The following is a 20432-nucleotide window of genomic DNA, read 5'->3' as shown; positions in this document are numbered from 1 at the left end:
TATTTAACACTGCTTGGACAGAAGACGCTGCAAATTATTATAGTGTAATTGATAATAGGAAAAAATCTAGCTTATTCTTGCCTCATACATTTTGTTCATTTATAGATACATGTTCAGAAATATTGTGTGCTAGAGTTACATCTTTTACAATAAGATACAATTCAGAACTATTTGAGTTGTATTAGTATTCCGTGACATAGTATGGCCACCAGAGGATGCAATTGGCTGTGTTGACAATGTTGTATGATTTTTAATGACAACAACTTTACAAAAATTTTTATCTCTCCTAAAGAAATACTCTGTGGCATAAACTGATCAAGTTGGTTTAGTTGTTACTGAAAAAATATGTTATATAGAAGTGACAAAATGAACAAACTGTTTGTTTATTACATATTATTTATTACTATGAAACGTCACAAATATCTACCATAAGCTGTTATTTCCAGTAGTCTTTGATGGCATTTAACTGGAGTCATTCTCCTCTGTGCGGTAGTCTACTTCCAGCGACCGCCCACCTTCCCTTTGCCATGGACCTTTTTGCTGTAAACGCACACCGTATGACTCAGAACAGTTTTTGTAAACAGAAAAGAAAAAAATGTCTGTGAATATGTCTGTGAATGTTTACTTACAACTTCTGGGCATGTTGGATTCTGTTCAGCAGCACCACAATCTACACACACATTAAATATACTAAAAACATATGCAGCACATTTACAAAGGTTGTAACAGACTTTGCCGTACCTCATATTTCTGATGCTTCATGTGTTCCATGTAGTCAAATTTCTCAGATTCCAATTGATAAATCCAATCCCACATTTCCTGAGCTTTTTGCCTAAAAACACAATGGTGCAATTCAATATATCGCATAAATTGAGAAAGAGGGTTCTATCCAGAGGTGTGTAGAGTAAAAGACAAAATTTGTACCCAAGTAAAATACCACTTAAAAGTTTTTGGAAAAACTACTACTTACCCAGTGACAGTTTGGATATACAGCATATTTAAAATCTGATTAATAGTTATGTAGTTGATGGAATCAGACAGACAACAGAGTTAATAATGTACAGATTCTGAAAAGAGGGTAATCATTTAATGATGTTCTACAGCAGCATACAACTGCCAAATCTGTACCTGTACCTGTATCTGAAATAAAAACAATATCACGTTTTAACATGATACTATCATAAAATTACAAATTCTTGAAATTATGTGATGGTTCTACAAAACGTGAAATAAAATTTTATTTAAAAAAAAGATAAAATTGTCATGCAATAACGTGATATTTAAAATAAGGGACTGTGGCAACAACGGAGGTTTTCTGTTTAACTGTGCATATGACTGAAAGGTTTTTATTCTACACTCTTCTCTTTTAATGCTCACTTTATGATGATTATTTATGTTTTGATTTGTTTGTATTGTGATTTTAATGTCTTTCTTATTCTGCAAAGCACTTTGAATTACTTCGTGTATGAGTTGTGACATACGGTGAGGCAAATAATTATTTGAACACCCTGTGATTTTGCAAGTTCTCCCACTTAGAAATCATGGAGGGGTCTGAAATTTTCATTTTAGGTGCATGTCCACTGTGAGAAGACCAAAAAGTTCATTTTGGTCTCATCTGACCACATGACTTTCTCCCATGACTCCTCTGGATCATCCAAATGGTCATTGGCAAACTTAAGACAGGCCTGGACATGTGCTGGTCTAAGCTGGGGAATCTTCCGTGCCATGCATGATTTTAAACCATGACGTCTTAGTGTATTACTAATAGTAACCTTGGAAACGGTGGTCCCAGCTCTTTTCAGGTCATTGAACAGCTCCTCCCGTGTAGTTCTGGGTTGATTCCTCACCTTTCTTAGGATCATTGAGACCCCACGAGGTGAGATCTCACATGGAGCCCCAGTCGGAGGGAGATTGACAGTCATTTTTAGCTTCTTCCATTTTCTAATAATTGCTCCAACAGTGAATCTTTTTTCACCAAGCTGCTTGGCAATTGCCCCGTAGCCCTTTCCAGCCTTGTTAAGGTCTACAGTTTACAAAACTGGAATCTCTGAAATCTCTGGAATTGCACTCCTTGGCAGAATTAATGTAATTAAAATGAATGTATTACCTTGTTTCATATACCTTTATCAAACCTTAACATTGATAAATCATTCTTTAAATTGCCGAATAAATATGTAACCCAATTTATCTGGAAAAAAGGTGCACCTAGACTTGCCTACAAGATTTTATCCAAACCCAAAGATAAAGGGGGACTGGAACTTCCAGACTTCCAATTGTATTACTGGTCATGCCAAGTAAAAGCGATGCTACACTACAAATGTACTACATTGCTACTGGCTTGATACACAAAGTGCTCCCCACTGGGCACACATCGAAAGAGAACTTTGTTCCCCTGTTCTACTAGCTCTATTGCCATTTATTAATAACATGATTTTTATAAATTCTTACAAATACGTCATGGTATTACTTTGTTGATTAACCAAAAATGTTTGGCAATGGAGGTTTCAGAGAATATGCTATTAAATTTTAAATCTTTGAAGAAGGTTATATCTAAAGTCTACAAATTTGTAGCTAAACAAGAAGAGTCATGTCGCACAAGAGATATATGACAAAAAGAGCTTGGTCTACACTGTGAAGTACGAGATGGTGGCATGTGATGATTTCGGATTTACCAAAGTGGATTGAGTGGAAATTTCCAGATGTCTTTGAGTACCTGTGTATCAAGGTTAAGTCACAGCTGGAGAGAAGGGACATGTGCTCATGTGCAAAAGAGCTGCTGTTGCGCTTTGGAGACAATGCAATGCAGACTACAGGACCATCTCCCATTTGTTTGGCATCAACAGATCCATTGTGTGCCGGTGTGTACAGGAGTTTTGTGAGGCCGTGTGCACAATCCTGCTCCTGGAGTCGAGAGCTTTTTCAGAACTGAAGCAGCCAAAAACCATGGCTGTATTCATCGAGAATAGGTGGGGGCTTCCACAATGTGTTGGCCATTTGATCGATGCTTGTTTATCCAAGAAATCTCCATCCTTTTGAGGTTCACACTATTTATGTTTTGCCAGGGATGCGCTACTACTGGCGTGCTGTGCTGCTGGTCCTCTAATGACTGTGTGGCCACTCCCAGGTCCCAATCGCTCCAGATTCCTTTGAAAAGTAGTACATCCAGCGGTCCACTTTGGCCCACTAAATGGGGGTGGTACAGATCGCTTTATGCAATGGAAAAACCTACTGTCCACACTGTACCGCACCATACAATACTGCACCATACCACACCATACCACACCATACCACACCATACCACACCATACCACACCATACCACACCATACTGGCCCTATGGACACAAGGCTTCTAGCTTAGTGGGGCTGGGGATTTCCCTCACTGGAGCTAGCAGGGGTTTGGTGGTTATTTTCCGCTTGAACTTTCTGGCAACTGCTATGCATCATCACGAGCGAGTTTTAGTCCATTGTGAAAGTCATGGCTCCGTTTGCAGATATACTGACCGGCACTGCTTTCACCAACCCACGGCCCTCATAGGGTACGTAATTTCATAATAGTAACATGTTATAACGTGATCCTGGAGATTTTTTATTTAAGGATACATCTGACAGTTCTACACTGCTGTAGTATTTAGATAAAGTTTTTGTCCCTTTAGCCTTACAGAGTTATCAAAACTTTAACTGAAATTTTCAAACAAATGTAACTGTAAAGTAGAAGTAATAATATAATAGAAAACTATTTTGAAAAAGAAGTAAATCTAACTGAAGAAAATGAATAAATAAAGAGTACTACCCACCTTTTATTCTTAGACACAAGGAAAATGTGTTTGACTCAAAAGCTTACACATGGCAATATAATAACAAAGAACAAAAACATAAATGGTAATAAAATTCATACACTAGGATTACCTGAGTGCATCCTCTCTCATGTTGTCGATGCCTAGTGGCTGTCGTCTCTCAGCCAAAGTCTTCTTCTTGATCTCTCTTCCTGTCAGACGCTTGCCCTTCCTCAGCTCAGCCTGCACCGCACACAAACACATGTTGGCTTTCCATACTTTTTGGGGACATTAGCCTGATTTAGATTAATTTCCACAAGACCCATCCCTAAACGTAAATATAGTCACTACTTGCCAAACATTAAGCTAAACCTTAACCTATTTGAAGTCACATCTGAACTTTAAATCATGTTTTTGATTTAATAATAAAATGTTTGCATCATGGAGACCTGATTTATTTATTTTTTTGTCTCCATAAAGGAGGTAGATGTCCATAATGTGAGTGTATGTATACAGATTTTAGTCCCCACAATGTAATCCATCAATACACAAGCAGACACACATATATACACACTGTATTTTCATCATCAGTAATAATTGCATAAATAGATCTGACCTTTGCCAGAAAGCCCCCAAAGTTGGACATTCCAGACAACACTTTCTTCTTCTTGGCGTCATCATCTGCCTTTTTCTTGGCCTCCTCTTCCTCTTTTCTGTGACGCTCCTCCTGAACATTTGAATTGAATTTAAAGGAGGAGAACAAAAAAAAAAAGTAATTTATCTATTTATCTATCTAAATCATTTTAGTGGATGACTTACAGCAATCCTATTTTGCCGATCCTTCTCTTTCTCTGCCCGCACCCGTTGAATCTCAGCTCTTTCTGACCGGCGATTCTCCTGGACACAGCAGATATACAGATTGTATAGATGTGAAAAAACTGTCAACTTAACAACAAAAGAATAAACACATAAAACCACCAAGGTCATGTAATATTTTGAAATAAACAAAATGTGTACAGTTGTAGTACATTGGCACTAAAGTACACATCAGTTGTAGTAAATTGGCGATAAAGTACACATCAGTTGTAGTACATTGGCGATAAAGTACACATCAGTTGTAGTACATTGGCGATAAAGTACACATCAGTTGTAGTACATTGTCATGTTTCAGAGCATTTGAGTGATGTCATATTGAGCTCACAATCCGGTCCTTGAGTCCAATGAGCTCCTCCTCATCCTTCTTCCTCTGCTCAAAGTGCGCTTCTATGAGCGTCTGCAGCTCCAGCAGATCTTTCTCCATTCGCTTCCTGTGGATGTCCTGTGCAGAAATATTACTGTTATAAATATATAACAAATTCAAAGCCTTGTAGGGGCAATGTAACTTTTTGGGGGGAGGGTCCATCACCTGCTCGCGGAGATGTTATTGCCCCAGTATGGCATTGAAGGTATCTATTTAAATGGAAACAAGATTGTAACAACACTAGGCCATAAAGTTACAGGTCTGATCTGTGGAAAGGTGACCAAACTCACTGCAATGCATGAAAGAGGTTCTTTGACAGTTTTTAAAATATCTGTAATTAATAAATACAGGATATTAAAGACGTTTTATGTCAAACTGTGGAATATTTCAGGCAAAACATCTTTGTGGGACAAGCAGATAGCAGACCCTCCACTAGAAAAGTTACATAGTGTACCTTTACACATTCTAACTATGGTGATCACATTTATCTCACAATTTAATTCTATTAAAGTTAATAACTTAAAATCATCTAACACAAACCACATTAAACAAAAGCTAAACCAATAACTCCTCTAAAAATGACTCATAGTCTTGATGCAACAAAGCAGCCTCAGACAGACAGTGACTGTTGCTACGACTTACATCAAAATCCACTCTCTCTCCTTCTGGAATCTTCGGAGGGGCCAGATTGGGAACCAAAGGTCTTCAAAAACAAAGACATATACAATATATTATGTACATGTTAAAAGGTGTTTCATCAATATAAAATGCATTTTTTATAAAACCACACATACTTGGGTCTGGGGCGCTCCTCTTCTGAAAAAAGTTGAAAAATCAACATAAAGTAATACATACTTTTTTGTCAAGAAATCACAACTGTTTAGTAGTTCAAGTCAGGATGTTATAATAATATTACATTAATATAGCAACAGGCGAGACAACCGAAAAGAAAAAAAAAAAGACTACCAATTCTCACCTTCCTCCTGTGCATCTTGATCTGAAGTGAGGCAAACAAGCAAGCAAGTGGAGAACGGCATCATGGGATATCAGCCAAGCCACGAGACAAAAGCAATGACAAGAGGAAAAAAACAAACAGCTGCTTAAAACTATCTCCATCATGCATAGAAACCAGAAGATGTAGTTTTATAGCACTGCAAGGAACTACATACATATATAACATTACTGCTTTACTGTATCATCTAACAGAATGGAAAAGAAAAGACTGGCGTGAACTTTAGTCATGCTGGCATAATGTAGTTTGGAGAAGCGCTGACAATCAATATGTTCTCTAGTGTTATTCCTCACCTTCCGCATGTGCGTCTTCATCACCTGAGGCACCAGTGTCACCGTTACCATGATGATGAGAACAGCCAAGCAAAAGACAGAAGTAAAACAAAAACACAAGTCGCTTTGAACTACATTCCCCATCATGTCAGAGCATGAGACTATGGCAAAATGTAGTTTCAAAGATGAAAATGGAAGCAAAAATCACTCAGAACATACACCTATTTCTGTAAAATCTCCATACCAGAATACCAAGTAATACAGGAAGTAGGATTTTATAGGATATTGGAACTTTATCAAACTAAATAAGTCAACTATTATGAATGTGTGAGACTCACCATCTTCATGGATGGCTTGTTCTGAAGCAAATACAGATGAGCCAAGAGCCAAAATGGAGGATAGTGCAGTAATGATATGAGCAGCATCATAGTGAAACATCCGTCAAGCCAAGAGACGGAGCAGCGGAATTAGTAAAAAATAAATAAAAACACACTAAATGCTTAAAAACTACATTTTAAATCATAATTAAGTGCAAGTAGCAAAATGTAGTTTTGGCAATTTTAAAAGAAGCATAAATTATATATTTTAGTTGAATCTGTAACATAAAAAACACAAATACAAGCAGTACAGGGACAATGATTTAAAGTAAGGTATACTATATTGTCCTTTAAATTGCATTAATCTAATATGTCTACAACTCACCTTCTACCTGGTCTTCTCGCTCTGAAGCCCAAGCCAGAACCACAATGGAGAATGGCATAGTGAAAAGAGCAGCAGCATCATGGTTAGACATCAGCCAAGCCAAGAGACAGAGTAAAGGCATTAGCAAAAATTAAAAACACACTACATGCCCCAAAACTAGATAATCCATGTGAAGCCATATGTAGTTTTGACCATTTTAAAAGAGTCATACATTATACTCAATATTTATGTTGCATCTGTAGCATACAAACCACAAAGGCATATGGTACTGTGACTTTACTTATTACATTAACTAATATGTTTACGACTCACCTTCTACCTGGTCTTCTTGTTCTTAAGCCCAGGCCAGAGGCAAAATGGAGGATGGTGTAGTAAAGATAAGCGTAGCAGCATCATAGTTAAAGATCAATCAAGCCAAGCGACAGAAGCGGTGATTGACAGAAGAGCAAAAGAAGAATAAGAAAAACTACAAACGTCTACATGCTTCAGAGATGTAGTTTTAAAGAACAAGATAATTAGCGCACAAGTAATATGTATTTATATATATATGCATCATCGTGTCACTATTATGACTTTTAATGGCACTGGAATTTGTAAAGCTTTGTAAAATATATACTATATTTGTTTTGTTTGTCTGTCACTGACCTTCTTCCAGGGCATCAAGCTCTGAAGCACCAGCCATACACCCATCAGCGCAAATAAAGAAAGGTTGATAGGATGAGAGCAGCATTATGGGAATCAGCCATGGCAAAAAAAAAACAAAAAAAAAAAACAAAAAAACAAAAGCATAGAAAAGATGATGTATTTGTGACTAAACTTTTAGGTTTAGGTTTAAGCACATACTGAAGCCACAGTACTAGCAATGATTTTAATAGCAGAATGTAAAATGTACTATGCATTTCATTGTCTGTTAAACTTAAATATATTTTGAGAGTATGTGATGAAATAATGCAAAGCTATTTAAAGCAAATTAATTTCAATGGCACAAGATTAAAATGTTTTTGAAAAATGAATATAGTTAATGCATTCCTCACCATCATCCTGGGCATCTGGCTCTGAAGCAGCAGCCACACATGTCAACATGAGCCAAGAGTGAAGACAGTGTAATCATGTCATCATGATTATCAAGATAGTCATCATATCAGCAGATGCAACAACAGGAGAGAGCAAGGATGAGCAGAAAAGCAGGAAGATGTAACTTAGTTTGAAGAAAATTTTAAACTACATTTTCCCATGGTGTACCATAGCCACAGTTTCAACAATAGCTAGGGAACTGTAGTTTATAGTACTTACCATATTTCCACCCTTTGGGTTTATTTGAGCTATTTCAAAGTATTCCATTTGTGTAAAGATAATTGTAAATCTTGCTTTACAGTTTCATGTTCAAAAATGTATATTGGACAAACCTTTGATTCTTGTAATTTACCCAATACCGTCTTACATTATTTAATTATGCTTTTAAAATAAAACACATCACACACTACTATATCATCATATCATCATTTATGTGTGTTAGATGGGTGGTGTACAGAAAGGAGTCCATCACTCACCTTCCTCCAGGATGTCTTGCTCTTAGGCACAAAGTCAACACAAGCGATGATGGACAATGATGTTACAATGCGAAGGACACCATGGGACATCAGCCAAGCCAAGAGACATACAGACACAGGAGAGAAAAGTACAATAACACACAAATGCAGACTGAACAGGAAAAAAACAGCCAGATGCTGAGCCTTCCTGGCATGTACCGAAGCCATGGTCAACAGTAGCTCTATGCAAAAAGTTATAAATGTTGTAAAATATACAGGCTATTAAATGTGAACTGAACGTTGCATGTGTTATTTATGCATGCTCACATGTATGCAGCATTTTATGTCAAATGATCCATACAGAATATACTATACTATATTTCTATAGTATAGACATACCTTGGTGTTGCTCTGAAAGTCCAAACCAGCCAATGGCAACAAAGAATGCAATATATTTAAGTCAGCATTCATTGAAACTGAGATAAGGATATTGAGGTGTTTATGATGTGTTTGTGATAATTATGGGTGTACTTGTTAAAAATGTAAATGAAATGGCCAATTTTAAAGAGCCCGTATTAAGCTACTTTCTGATATATGTTATAATGTTGTTTCCTCATTATGTTTTCCTGGAGTTGTGTTTCGTTTCATTCACACGTTTAACCCACAAATGCTGCATATTTAGGCTGAGATCTTCTCTCAAACTGAAAACTCTCTGTTCCACCTTGTGATGTCATGTGATAATACAGGAAGTGCTCCACTGTGTTTTTAAACTCCATACACCTTCACTAGAATAATTTCTGTATTTGTAATAATATTATATATAATATTTTAACATGTAAGATATTTTATATCTTTTCACCTTCTGCCTCTTGCTCCTCAGGCTCCTCTTCATTTTCTGAACAACAAAACACACACGTGAGCTTAAAACAACACAATGTTTCTCATAGACAGAGGAGACTGTGTTTGTCAGAAATTCCCAAGTCCCTGAATCCCTCACCTTGAAGGTGAATAAACCAAGTGCACTTTCTACCCTGTCTCCACCCTCCACACCTGTTCCCAAGGGCAATTCATCAACCTTTAAATCTCTCACAGCTCACTATTCTCTTGTTTCTTCACCAGAGAATATGCAGGTGTCCTGTGAGGATTCTTTTTCCACTAAATGTACTTATTTATATGTTGAGTATATGTATTGAATGTTATGTTTGTGCATTTATAGCACAAATGTGTCTTTACCCAATTATCTATTATATGATAATACATATGTTACAGAGATAAAATCATGCAACGTATGCTAAAGAGAAAACAAGCAATAAATCCTGAAACTGACCTCCTGCCTCCATCTTTATTATTTCGGTTTTAATAAATCACCAGTACTTTAATTTCCAAATTACATTTTACAGAGAGAGGTGTTGGGTATGCCCCCACACTAAAAACAAGATGAATTAAAATTTGTGATACAATTGCTAATGTATGCTTATAGATTGTATTGTCATCAATATATAGAAGTAATTATAATTCATCTGTAATAATCACTGATTTTTCATCAGTAGAGGCAGTAAAACAGTTTCAAATATGGATTGCTTTTGCCTCCATAGTCTCTAAATAAACCTAGGGGAAACACTGACAACATACCTTCTGTCTGCTCCTCCCTGATTGAAAGAAAAAAAGAGGAGTGTGGATTGGGAAATTGTAAAAAAGTACAAATATATGGACATCTGAACTAGACAGATACTCACTCATATTCTTCTTCTACATCTGACATGGCTGCAAACACACAGATTACATTATTTATAGTTGATTTGAGTTGATATATAAATAGGCCTATTGGTGCTGAGCTAAATTTATTCTGAAATAACTATAGTTGAAATTTGAGATTAAAAGTAGATACATACAAGATAATACATACATTTTATAAAAGTTGTTTTCCCAATTTAAATTAGAATACCATACAATTTGTAAAGCATAGTCAATATAGTATTGTATATAAAAGGCAGTCAAATGTCTGAATTTTTTACTCATAATTGTTAGTGCACAAACTAACTAAAATGGCACATATTATGTGAAGAATTTAGATCCTCGAAGACAATAGTACTGATGTGTCCTCAACTTATATCTATTATTACTACAAGATAAAATACATTGGCTGCCACTCCTAACAGGACGTGTTATCAGTCCATCACAGGTGGTCATGCTCTCCATGCCCCTGCTATTATTCTCTGTGGACATTCAAAGACATGCACATACATTCTTTTGGCTATTATTGGGGCCTGTGGGCTGCCATTGTCCTCACATAAAACCAGGCTAAGACACACTGGTACAATGGGGGAGGAGTGACATGTATCTGGCAACGCACAACCATCCTGATTGATGAGGAGGCAACAGGTGAGTATGCACGCAGGTTCTTAGTTGGCAATAGTAAGCGATAGAGTTTCTAGCACTTTCTAGACTCAACTGTGCTCCTTAGCGTGACCCTTTTAGCTGCCAGGGTGTGAAAAGGAAACTCATCCTAATGACAGCTCTTCTCCGCGTCAGAAGTCAATAATCACTTGACCTGACCATTTCACCATCTATTCCAGAAGCTGCTTAAGCAGAAATAAATCACGGTCCTCAGTGTGGCCTAGATCCAACAACAATGAGAGGAAGTTTAAGGTCAGAGATGGGAGTGATTACACTGGAGTGGAACTAAACACTGCATAAACTTTTTTGCTACTAAACTGTATATAGTATATGGTAACATTGTCTACCATTCCTAGTCATCTTGGCCATTTTAGTGCAAAGTAGGTAGTTTTGCAGCTTTGTGGTCAAAACTGTATAACAATGAGTGAATGCAATGACAATGTAATTTCAAGTGGTGACGTCATGCAAGACTGCCCTGATTACAAACATCTGCAGGGGCGGATTTGTAGATTCCTATTAGACACAGTTCCATATACCGCCAGTGTCTGTTCCCTTTCCTCTCTCATTCTCCCCTTTAGTCTTCAAAATACTGCCCAGTTTAGAAGCTCTATTTGTGGTTTTAGGAGGCGTTTAAATGTTAATGCTACTTTAATAAATACAAACTCACAGAAGAAAATATTAGTATAGTAGAAATATCATATATATATCATATAAAATAGGTAGGTCTGTTACTTCAACATGTACATTTCTAGGCCTACAATATATAGCCTACTACATCTGAATAACAATGCTATTTTATCTGCCTACTGTGTTCAGTACTGCTGTATTTCTACTGCAAGGTTTTGCTGGTCCTTATATATCTACTACTGATGTTAATAGTATTTTTCAGCAGCAAACAAGTACAATCAAGCACATACTGGCAATGCAGAACTACTTGTTAACCTCTTCTTTCTTGGCTATAACAGTGCCTATAATGCTTAATACTGGCATATTAAAACCTTACTCGAATTTCACACGATGGGAGCACATGGTATGGATCTCCCTCACAGTGGAATTACAGAAGGCAGTAGCACTTTGATGAATGCTTGTCATCACCTCAGTGAGACCAGGGCATTCCTCTTGGAAACTGTCAGTTTGAGCTAAAGGGGGAAGGGGGGGCTGAACCTGTGCTGGGATTCTGGACACGATTCAAGTTCCACAGGCCACTGTCATCAGCTGCAGCTCAGATTATTTTAGTCAAGGACATGTGTGGAACAGCATAGGATAAAGACTGGACACCGCAGCACATTCATGATTTTCTATTGGTCTGTGCTGTAGTTTGTCAAATGTTTCATCCTGATTTATGAACTGTTTCTAATGCAGGCCATGTTTGTTATGAATACATTTCAGAAGCAAATGCTCCAACAGTTGGGCTAACAGTTAAAAATGTTTTAATTCAAATCAACATGACAGTGTGGGAGGTCTGTATGGTATGAAGTGTGTTGTGTTGACCTTCTGAATATTTTCTACTCACACCACTGTATACTGTTTAAACACTATGCCTAGGTTCCAGACACTTCAAATGCCTACTAACGGTTTATCAGTGAGAACAAATATGAAAATGAATGTATGCCCAAATATGAAAGGGGATGTGTCCATGGAGATCAAAATATCAGATAAAAGGGGTACACAGACTGATTCCTGCTCTTCCAGAAACTATTGTAGTTATGCCCTTAGCTCACCTCACAAATTAATGCACTATAAAATCAATAGAAGCAGTTATTCTTTGTAGTTCTTCTATTTTGACCCATTACAAGGTGGCGCTGTATTAAAGAGAGCTGCTAATGAGACAATACCACAGAAACACTGTTCAGTTGCCACAAAGTTCATCAGTCCAGACACCACTGGGTTTTGTAGACACCTGTTTAGTAGCTAGGCACTAAAGTTAGCTAAAGCCTGATCTCATGCTATTAGCATTTGGAGCTGTTGCCACGGAGAGGACAAAGACAGCAATGGTGTTCCCAAACAAACTATTTAAGACAGTAATGATTGTGTTCAGCTGAGAGAGTTTAAACTAGGGATAACTCACTGGATTCCTGCATTAATCAAATTGGCTTAATAACTTTTGAATGTTTCAAAATAGTACATTTGCAGCTTTGTGGTCAAAACTGTATAAAAATGAGTGAGCGCAAACCTCCAGTGACCATGTAATTTCAAATGGTGACATCATGCAAGACTGCCCTGATTATGAACAACAGTTTAAGTAATAGAGCCTCTCAGGTAGGCCAGCTATATAAAAAGTGTTCCTTGCTCCTTATTGGCTCTGGTTCCAGATGGTTCCAATGAGCAAATTTGTGAGCTTGAGTCTTTTTATTCCAGGTCTACAGCCAGTCATCTGTGAGTAAATGGCATGTGGTTTGAAGCAGAGTTCACACTTTGGAGAAAAAAATTGGGCGGTTTTAGTGTTAAATGGCAATAATTAAAAGTCTGCCTAGTTTATAATTTTTTTTTTTTTTTTAAAGTCATAAAAAATCAAGATCGGTCAATACGGGAAATATATAATATATAAAAATATATAAAAAGTCCTCAGATTTAAATTCTAGCCTGTGTCTTTTTTTGAGACAGATAAGGTCCATTTCAAAACTGGAACACGAGATGGTCCTGGTTTGATTCTCTGTTGATAAGTTGGACCAGTGGCAGGAAAGAATAAATATGATATAATATGATATTATAAATATGAGGCAATTAATTCTACCATAACCTTATCCCTTTGGTTTTGCAGAACACATATCTAATTCAGCAACAGTTTAGTTTAAGATGCATTTTTACTGTAGGTTTATTTTGAGAAACATTACAATTAAAATAAAAATAAAAAAGGGACCCAAAAACACATGTCACAAACACAGACATACCTGCAGTGAAGGGATGAGCACTGGCAGGGACACCGAAGAACAGTGGCAGACTGGAGAATGGCTATTGTGTGGCGCCCGTGGTTTTATACTAAATGTGGGAGCGGCACTTGAGTGTGTAAGCAGGGATATAATGGTTATACATTACCAGAATAACTGTGAGCATGGCTGCAGGGCCAGGGCCACATGTGGATTAGAAAGATGAGCAGCCTCTAGGATAAAGCAAGAACAGAGGGATGACCTCACTGGACAAATGCACAGCTACCACCATGCACCAACTGTACAGAGGACAGGCAGGAACACTAAAGAGAACAGAGACAGTGTAGTACATGCCAACAACCATAATAGTTCTGCAGCCATTTCATTGAATGCCATACAATCTACATATAGCTTTAGATGCAAGGTTTAACTTATGTTTTAGTCTAGATTAAGTTGACCAGAGAAGTCAATAACCAAGGATTACTGACTTTCTTTTATTCGCTGGCCACTGGGGCTAGTCTAGTCCTTCTCAAATGTTAGAAAACTAAGTCACCAGTGTGGAGACATTCTACAAACTTATTCAAGCATATAAATGGTGATAGAACTACTACCCCAATTCCAATGAAGTTGGAAAAAAAAAAGAAAAAAATACAGAATACAATGATTTGCAAATTCTTTTCAACCTATATTGAACTGAAAAAAACTACAAAGACATGATATTTAATGTTCAAACTTATTAACTTTATTGTTTTTATGCAAATATTCACTCATTTTCAATTTGATGCCTGCAACACGTTCCAATAAAGCTGGGACAGGGGCAACAAAAGAATGGGAAAGGAAAAGAATGCTTAAAATACACCTGTTTGGAACATTCCACAGGTGAACAGGTTCATTGGAAACGGGTGAGTGTCATGATTGGGAATAAAAGAAGCATCCTTGAAGGGCTCAGTCATTCACAAGCAAGAATGGGGCAAAGTTCACCACTTTGTGAACAACTGTGTGAGCAAATAGTCCAATGGCCTAAGAACATCGTTTCTCAAAAAAACAATTGGAAGAAATTTAGGGATTCCATCATCTACGGTCCATAATATCATCAAAAGATTCAGAGAATCTGAGAAATCTGCATGTAAACGGGAAGGCCGAAAACCAACACTGAAGACCCGTGACCTTTAATCTCTCAGATGGTAATGTATTAAAAACAGACATGAATATGTAAAGGATATTACCACATGTGTTCAGGAAACCACTGTCAGTTAACACAGTTCGTCGCTACGTCTCCAAGTGGAAGTTAAAACTGTACCCAGAAACACCGCCGGCTTTTGTGGGTCTGAGCTCACCTGAGATGGACTGACACAAAGTGGAAAAGTGTGCTATAGTCTGACGAGTCCACATTTCAGATTGTTTTTGGAAATTGGGAATGTCGTGTCCTGGAAAAGGACCATCCGGATTGTTATCAGTGCAAAATTCAAAAGCATCTGTAGTGGTCTAGGGTGTTAGTGCCCATGTGTAACTTGCACATCTGTGAAGGCACCATCAATGCTAAAAGGCACATACAGGTTTTGGACCAACATATGCTGCCATCCAAGCAACGTCTTTTTCAGGGACGTCTCTGCTTATTTCAGCAAGACAATGCCAAGCCACATACTGTACGTGTTACAACACTGTGGCATCGTAGTAAAACAGTGTGGGTACTAGACTGGCCTGCCTGCAGTCCAGACCCGTCTCCCACTGAAAATGTGTGGCACATTATGAAACACAAAATACGACAACGGAGACCCCGGACTGCTGAGCAACTGAAGTTGTACATTCATGGGAAAGGATTCCTCCTGCAAAGCTTCAACAATTAGTGGCCTCAGTTCCCGGACGCTTATTGATTGTTGTTGAAAGGAAAGGTGATGTAACACAGTGGTAAACATGCCCCTGTCCCAGCTTTACTGAAACATGTTGCAGACATCAAATTGAAAATGATTGAATATTTGCATAAAAACAAGGTTTATCAGTTTGAACATTAAATATCATGTCTTTGTAGTTTATCCAATTCAATATAGGTTGAAAAGGATTTGCAAATCATTGTATTCAGTATTTTTTTTTTTTTCACAGCATGCTAATTTCATTGGAATAGGGGTTGTACATAACTACCATCACTACAGCAACTACACGTGGTTTCAGCATTAAAAATGTCCATAAACATAAAGCTCAAGAAAATCTAATTCATAATAAATAAATGCTAAATTAATTATATATATATATATATATATATATATATATATATATATATATATATATATATATATATATATATATTATTATTATTTTTTTTTTTTAAAGCAATAGGCAGCTAACTTCATTTCCACGTATAAAGAGCTCTCTCAATTAGTGTGTGGATGAATCAGTAGTGAAACATCTCATATCCTTTCAGAAATTGGTGTCATATTTAAAACAAATTTCAAAGTAAATGTTGACATTTTCAACATGCAAAAAAGACAATTTTTAAAAAATAAAGAAATAAGAGAACCATGTTCTGTGTTCAAGAAATTGTTTATTACTATAAATAAACACTAAATATTCAAAAAATATGTTGATTTATGAAGACACAACAGGCATTGTGACTGTAAGGATCTAAAAAGAAAAAAGACTTTAGTGGCATTCACATATAAACATAGCATTTGATATTCTAATTGTAAATTTGATGTACTTGACTAGTGGTGTTGTACTGGGCCATGCTGCTTTCCTGGTTGATGACAAAAGGGTGGAAAATGTCCATGTGGTAAAAAGAAGGTCGAGCATTCAGAACCAATCTGTCCTCTCCAACATCCAGCAGCAGAGAGCGAGCAGAAGTCTGATGAAACAGTTAGTAAAGAATGTTTGTAAATCATACGTGCAAAGAAGTATTTATAATTAGGAGTTAAGTGTAAGTAAGTAGTATTAAGTTATGTATGTCTTGTGAAAGTAATCTAATAACCTTGGTGCCATGTGCTGTAATATATTGTTTAAATGACCTTATTATTATTAGATACACCTATTTTAGCATGGTTATTTAATGTGTGATTGGAATGAGACTGTTCAAGTGTGTGTCTTATTACTATTCCAGGAAGCTTTATCTCTGCTATGAGATACTGTGGATCACCAGCAGGTGGCTCAACCACCAAAGTGAATTCAGGTCTGTGGACAAAATATATCACAATCAGCATGAATGTACAATGGATACTTTACAAGAATTTTTAAATGAACAATTTACCTTTTAGCAGCAATGTGGCTCTTCCTGAAGTAGAAAAACAAACAAGCAACAGCATTTCAAACAACTAATAATAATACATTTATCAAAGTTGTTTGTTTTTTTTAGATATAATGTAAGTATTTATTACTGTAGAAAAGGCTCTGAATTTTTTGTTTGTTTCAGAGTCAGTGGTTTGTATTTGGATTAATACCAGTGTGAAGTAAGTGATTTGACAGTACCTAACTTTCATTTGTGTTCAAAATTATTTTTGTGACATACTGAGATTGCAGCTCTTGGATGATGGGTCGGCTCTTTGTGCGAATACTCTGCTCTCCAACGGAACCCAGAAACTTCCTGTTTTTTAGGACTTTCCACTCTGTTGGAGGAAGAGAGACACAAATGACAAGACTCTAGGACAAACCCAGATCTGTACATAGAGAGAGTATGCACCTCTGCTCAGCTCCAGGCTATACTTGTTTTCCAAGCCCTCCACAGACACCAGGATGATAAACTGTTGGAAGAGTGGATCCTTCTGCAATTACATGAAAAGATCGTTTTCTCTCATCTTTTACAGGATCAGGAAAAAAAGGATCAGTCTTGTCTAGCATTGTATGTGGAATCATTCACCATGTTTGCATGCCAGGGCTTGTTCATTCTATCGTTTCTCTTAGTATACATTTTATTGCCTTTGCATGTATTACCGTATATTATTGTACTATGTGTAAATGTGAATTATAGTCAATCAAAAGTAAATGTGGGAGTCAAATAATTAATGTTTGTTGATGCAACTGATTGTTACATTGCATTGATAGTTTACTTTGGTTTGGTTAAACTATGTAATGAATGGTTGAGTACACACCTGACAGGTCTGGAAGAAGTCTTGGTTTATCACCACATCATATGCAATGCAGCCTTGAGAGCCTGATACACAGATGAAGAACAAAGTTGCAACTCACTTACGTAATGTGTTCAGTAGCATACAATTTAGCCATTACTTTCACACAGCAGTTTTATTTGATCTGAAGTCTATAATTAGCAGAATTAATTCCCTAACTTCTCCACCAGTTAGCCTAACAGAAAACAATGGATGAAACTGAGATATAATAACTGTAGTACAGCAAATTATGCAAAGTCACAAACTATAGACATGTAGTGAGAAATCTACTGTTTAAACTACTTTGCTGGAGAATGAATAGTCCATACTGTTATCCGTTTCTGTGTGTGGCTCTCCAAGACTCATAGGAACCCTATATCCACTGGGGTCCTCAGACTGGAGCAGTTCCACCAGCTCATCCCGGGACAGGTCTGGAGGGGGCGGGACTGAGTTTGACTGACAGATATTGATGAAAACCTTCTGCTTTGATGGCTCTTGTACTGTCTTGATGCAAATGCCTGGAAACACAGAGCAGAGTTTAACACATTTGTCAGTTTCAACTGGCCTAATGCATATTTCAAACAAATCATATTGAAAGGTTACAAGCATAATTAACTACCACTTACCTGGCTGTGGTTTTATAACTCTAGAGTCTGTGTTTTCATCCTGCATTTTACCCATTGTCTGTTAAAAATATAGATGGTTATTATAGTTTACATTTCTTTCTTGACAAAGAAGATTTCTTATATATAAAATATATATGATGAATGAAATGGCCTGACCTGCAGGAGCAGCTGCTGGTACACCTCCTCTTGCTGCTGGAGCTCGAGCTCAGATTTCAGAAGAGATGAGTCGGTTGTCATGACGATGAGAATGAGGTCTCACTAATGGGACATACAGATACAAGCAGGGCTAAAATGCAGTTAAATATTACCCTCAGTCTTGGTTGAAATGCTTTTACAATGGCACACATTAAGTGGGTTACACCACAGACATATATGGGTTACACAAGCTGTGCAATTCAATTTTTTTCCATTACGATTTGATGTAAATAAATGTTTACCTTTTCGGAAGCTTGCGTGAGAAGTGACAAAACAAGATTCCTGAATGAGAATGGCAACCGCTAACGTTACAACCACAGACAGTCTTTATACAGTCTATGATTTCAACATGGAAAAACAGTGGGGAAAACACGCAACACGACAGCAGAGTACGTTTAGCTTGGAACTAAAGCTAAAGCTAAAAATAGTGTGAAAAACGTCTATGCTGAGAGCTGGTGAACGAGCGGCTGAATGCAGCAGCTAAAAGGACATTTGTGCTATTTGAAAGAACGACACTGGAGTATGAGGAGGACATGACCAAATGGCACAAAACAACGCTACAAAAACAAGGGACTGTCTAATTCCTCGGCATTTCGTCCAGGGGCGGGGCTTAGCGTTCCACGTTAATCAAAGTTAACTAACTGCTGCGTTCTGTATGTTCAGAAAAAATATATGGTCAAAAATCAACATTTGCCAACATAACTACTAATGCAAATTGGCTGTTGTTTAGCATAACAGTGTTTGGGGGAAAGTGGAGCCCGGATGCATCAACAGGAAGTAAAAGAAAAAAATAAGCTGTGACTGAGGTTACCATGGTAGCAGTAGAGCGTTAAGTCCCGCCCTCGGTCGAAATACCGAGCTTTTAGAGAGTCCTACAAAAAGAAACGAAAAATGTCTTTAGTGTTTAATGCTAATACAACTGAAAGGTGCATTGTCACCACAGTCCGGTAGAGTGTGGGAAGACTCCAGATGTCCTTACGTCAACTCAGACTTGTACTTTTAAATTTAAAAAGAGCTTTAAATTTAACTTCCAGAACATACCCGGAATCCTTTTTAATATTAAAATTTGTACGACTTTTTCAAAGATCCTCATATGTTTCTGGGACAGAGAACAGCTGTCAACTCTCTACTCCACTTTACATTGCTCTCTTATTATTCTTATTAAGACTGGGTTTCAGACAGACTACCACAGTGATGTGAGTAAGCAGAGCATCACATAACTTGTAACTTCGAGTGTTTTGAATGTTCTGGACACCATTGCCCCGATGAAGGTTAAAATGGTTAAAGATAAGCAGAAAGCGCCATGGAGGAATGATGACTCGGTCAGGGCACAGAAAAGGAAGTGCCGGAGGGTCGAGCGGGAATGACACAAGTCAAAGCTCCAGGTTCATTATGAGATTTACAGAGAAAAGATGCACAAGTACAACCACTGTTTATGTAGAACAAGGCAAAGGTATTTTTCTGACATTACTGGAAGTTGTAGTAACAACTCTCGTGTCCTGTTTGCAACGGTAAACAGATTAACAAACCCCCCAGCTCCACTGCCATTAGAACTAATTTCCACATCTAAGTGCAATGCGTTTGCAGTGTTTTTTAATGACAAGTTTCAGGGCATTAAAAATGCCATAAATTCTACAACGCAAATAACAACCCTGCACGCACCTAGACACTTAGAGCTGACTCACTTTGCACCTGTAACTGATAAAACTGTCCAAGAGATTGTCACC

The 20432-nt window shown here is 37.3% G+C and overlaps 2 protein-coding genes across 51 annotated transcripts; both read right to left on the bottom strand.

Moving 5' to 3' along the window:
• Nucleotides 1-378: 378 nt before the first annotated feature.
• On the bottom strand, nt 379-13894 carry tnnt1 (troponin T type 1 (skeletal, slow)). 49 transcript variants are annotated; one of them, XM_055223663.1, is made up of 21 exons: nt 13818-13894; nt 10266-10293; nt 10162-10178; nt 9389-9424; nt 8551-8571; nt 8035-8055; nt 7646-7666; nt 7313-7333; nt 7001-7021; nt 6637-6657; nt 6320-6343; nt 5991-6011; nt 5809-5830; nt 5657-5717; nt 4976-5092; nt 4594-4671; nt 4391-4501; nt 3908-4017; nt 742-832; nt 630-670; nt 379-540 (listed from the first exon to the last, which is right to left on the bottom strand). In XM_055223663.1, the coding sequence occupies exons 2-21, from the start codon at nt 10289-10291 to the stop codon at nt 495-497; spliced, it is 927 nt and encodes a 308-aa protein (XP_055079638.1). In that variant the 5' UTR covers nt 10292-10293; nt 13818-13894; the 3' UTR covers nt 379-494. The 49 variants fall into 49 exon arrangements, with proteins under 49 accessions (XP_055079638.1, XP_055079639.1, XP_055079642.1 ...); XM_055223664.1 differs by having other exon boundaries at nt 5809-5827; XM_055223667.1 differs by lacking the exon at nt 5991-6011.
• A 2422-nt stretch (nt 13895-16316) lies between these two features.
• pih1d1 (PIH1 domain containing 1) lies at nt 16317-19306 on the bottom strand. Of its 2 annotated transcripts, none has more exons than XM_033971787.2 (11): nt 18948-19306; nt 18667-18768; nt 18511-18568; nt 18214-18402; nt 17870-17931; nt 17461-17542; nt 17290-17386; nt 17032-17055; nt 16877-16955; nt 16489-16632; nt 16317-16412 (listed from the first exon to the last, which is right to left on the bottom strand). In XM_033971787.2, the coding sequence occupies exons 2-11, from the start codon at nt 18745-18747 to the stop codon at nt 16377-16379; spliced, it is 852 nt and encodes a 283-aa protein (XP_033827678.1). In that variant the 5' UTR covers nt 18748-18768; nt 18948-19306; the 3' UTR covers nt 16317-16376. The 2 variants fall into 2 exon arrangements, with proteins under 2 accessions (XP_033827678.1, XP_055079536.1); XM_055223561.1 differs by having other exon boundaries at nt 16329-16412; nt 18667-18796; nt 18948-19280.
• Between the last annotated feature and the right edge of the window lie 1126 nt (nt 19307-20432).

Source organism: Periophthalmus magnuspinnatus, chromosome 8 (assembly GCF_009829125.3).
Source record: "Periophthalmus magnuspinnatus isolate fPerMag1 chromosome 8, fPerMag1.2.pri, whole genome shotgun sequence".
Classification (NCBI taxonomy): domain Eukaryota; kingdom Metazoa; phylum Chordata; class Actinopteri; order Gobiiformes; family Gobiidae; genus Periophthalmus; species Periophthalmus magnuspinnatus.
Note: the sequence above shows the minus strand (reverse complement) of the source record. Positions and strands in the feature narration are given on the sequence as shown.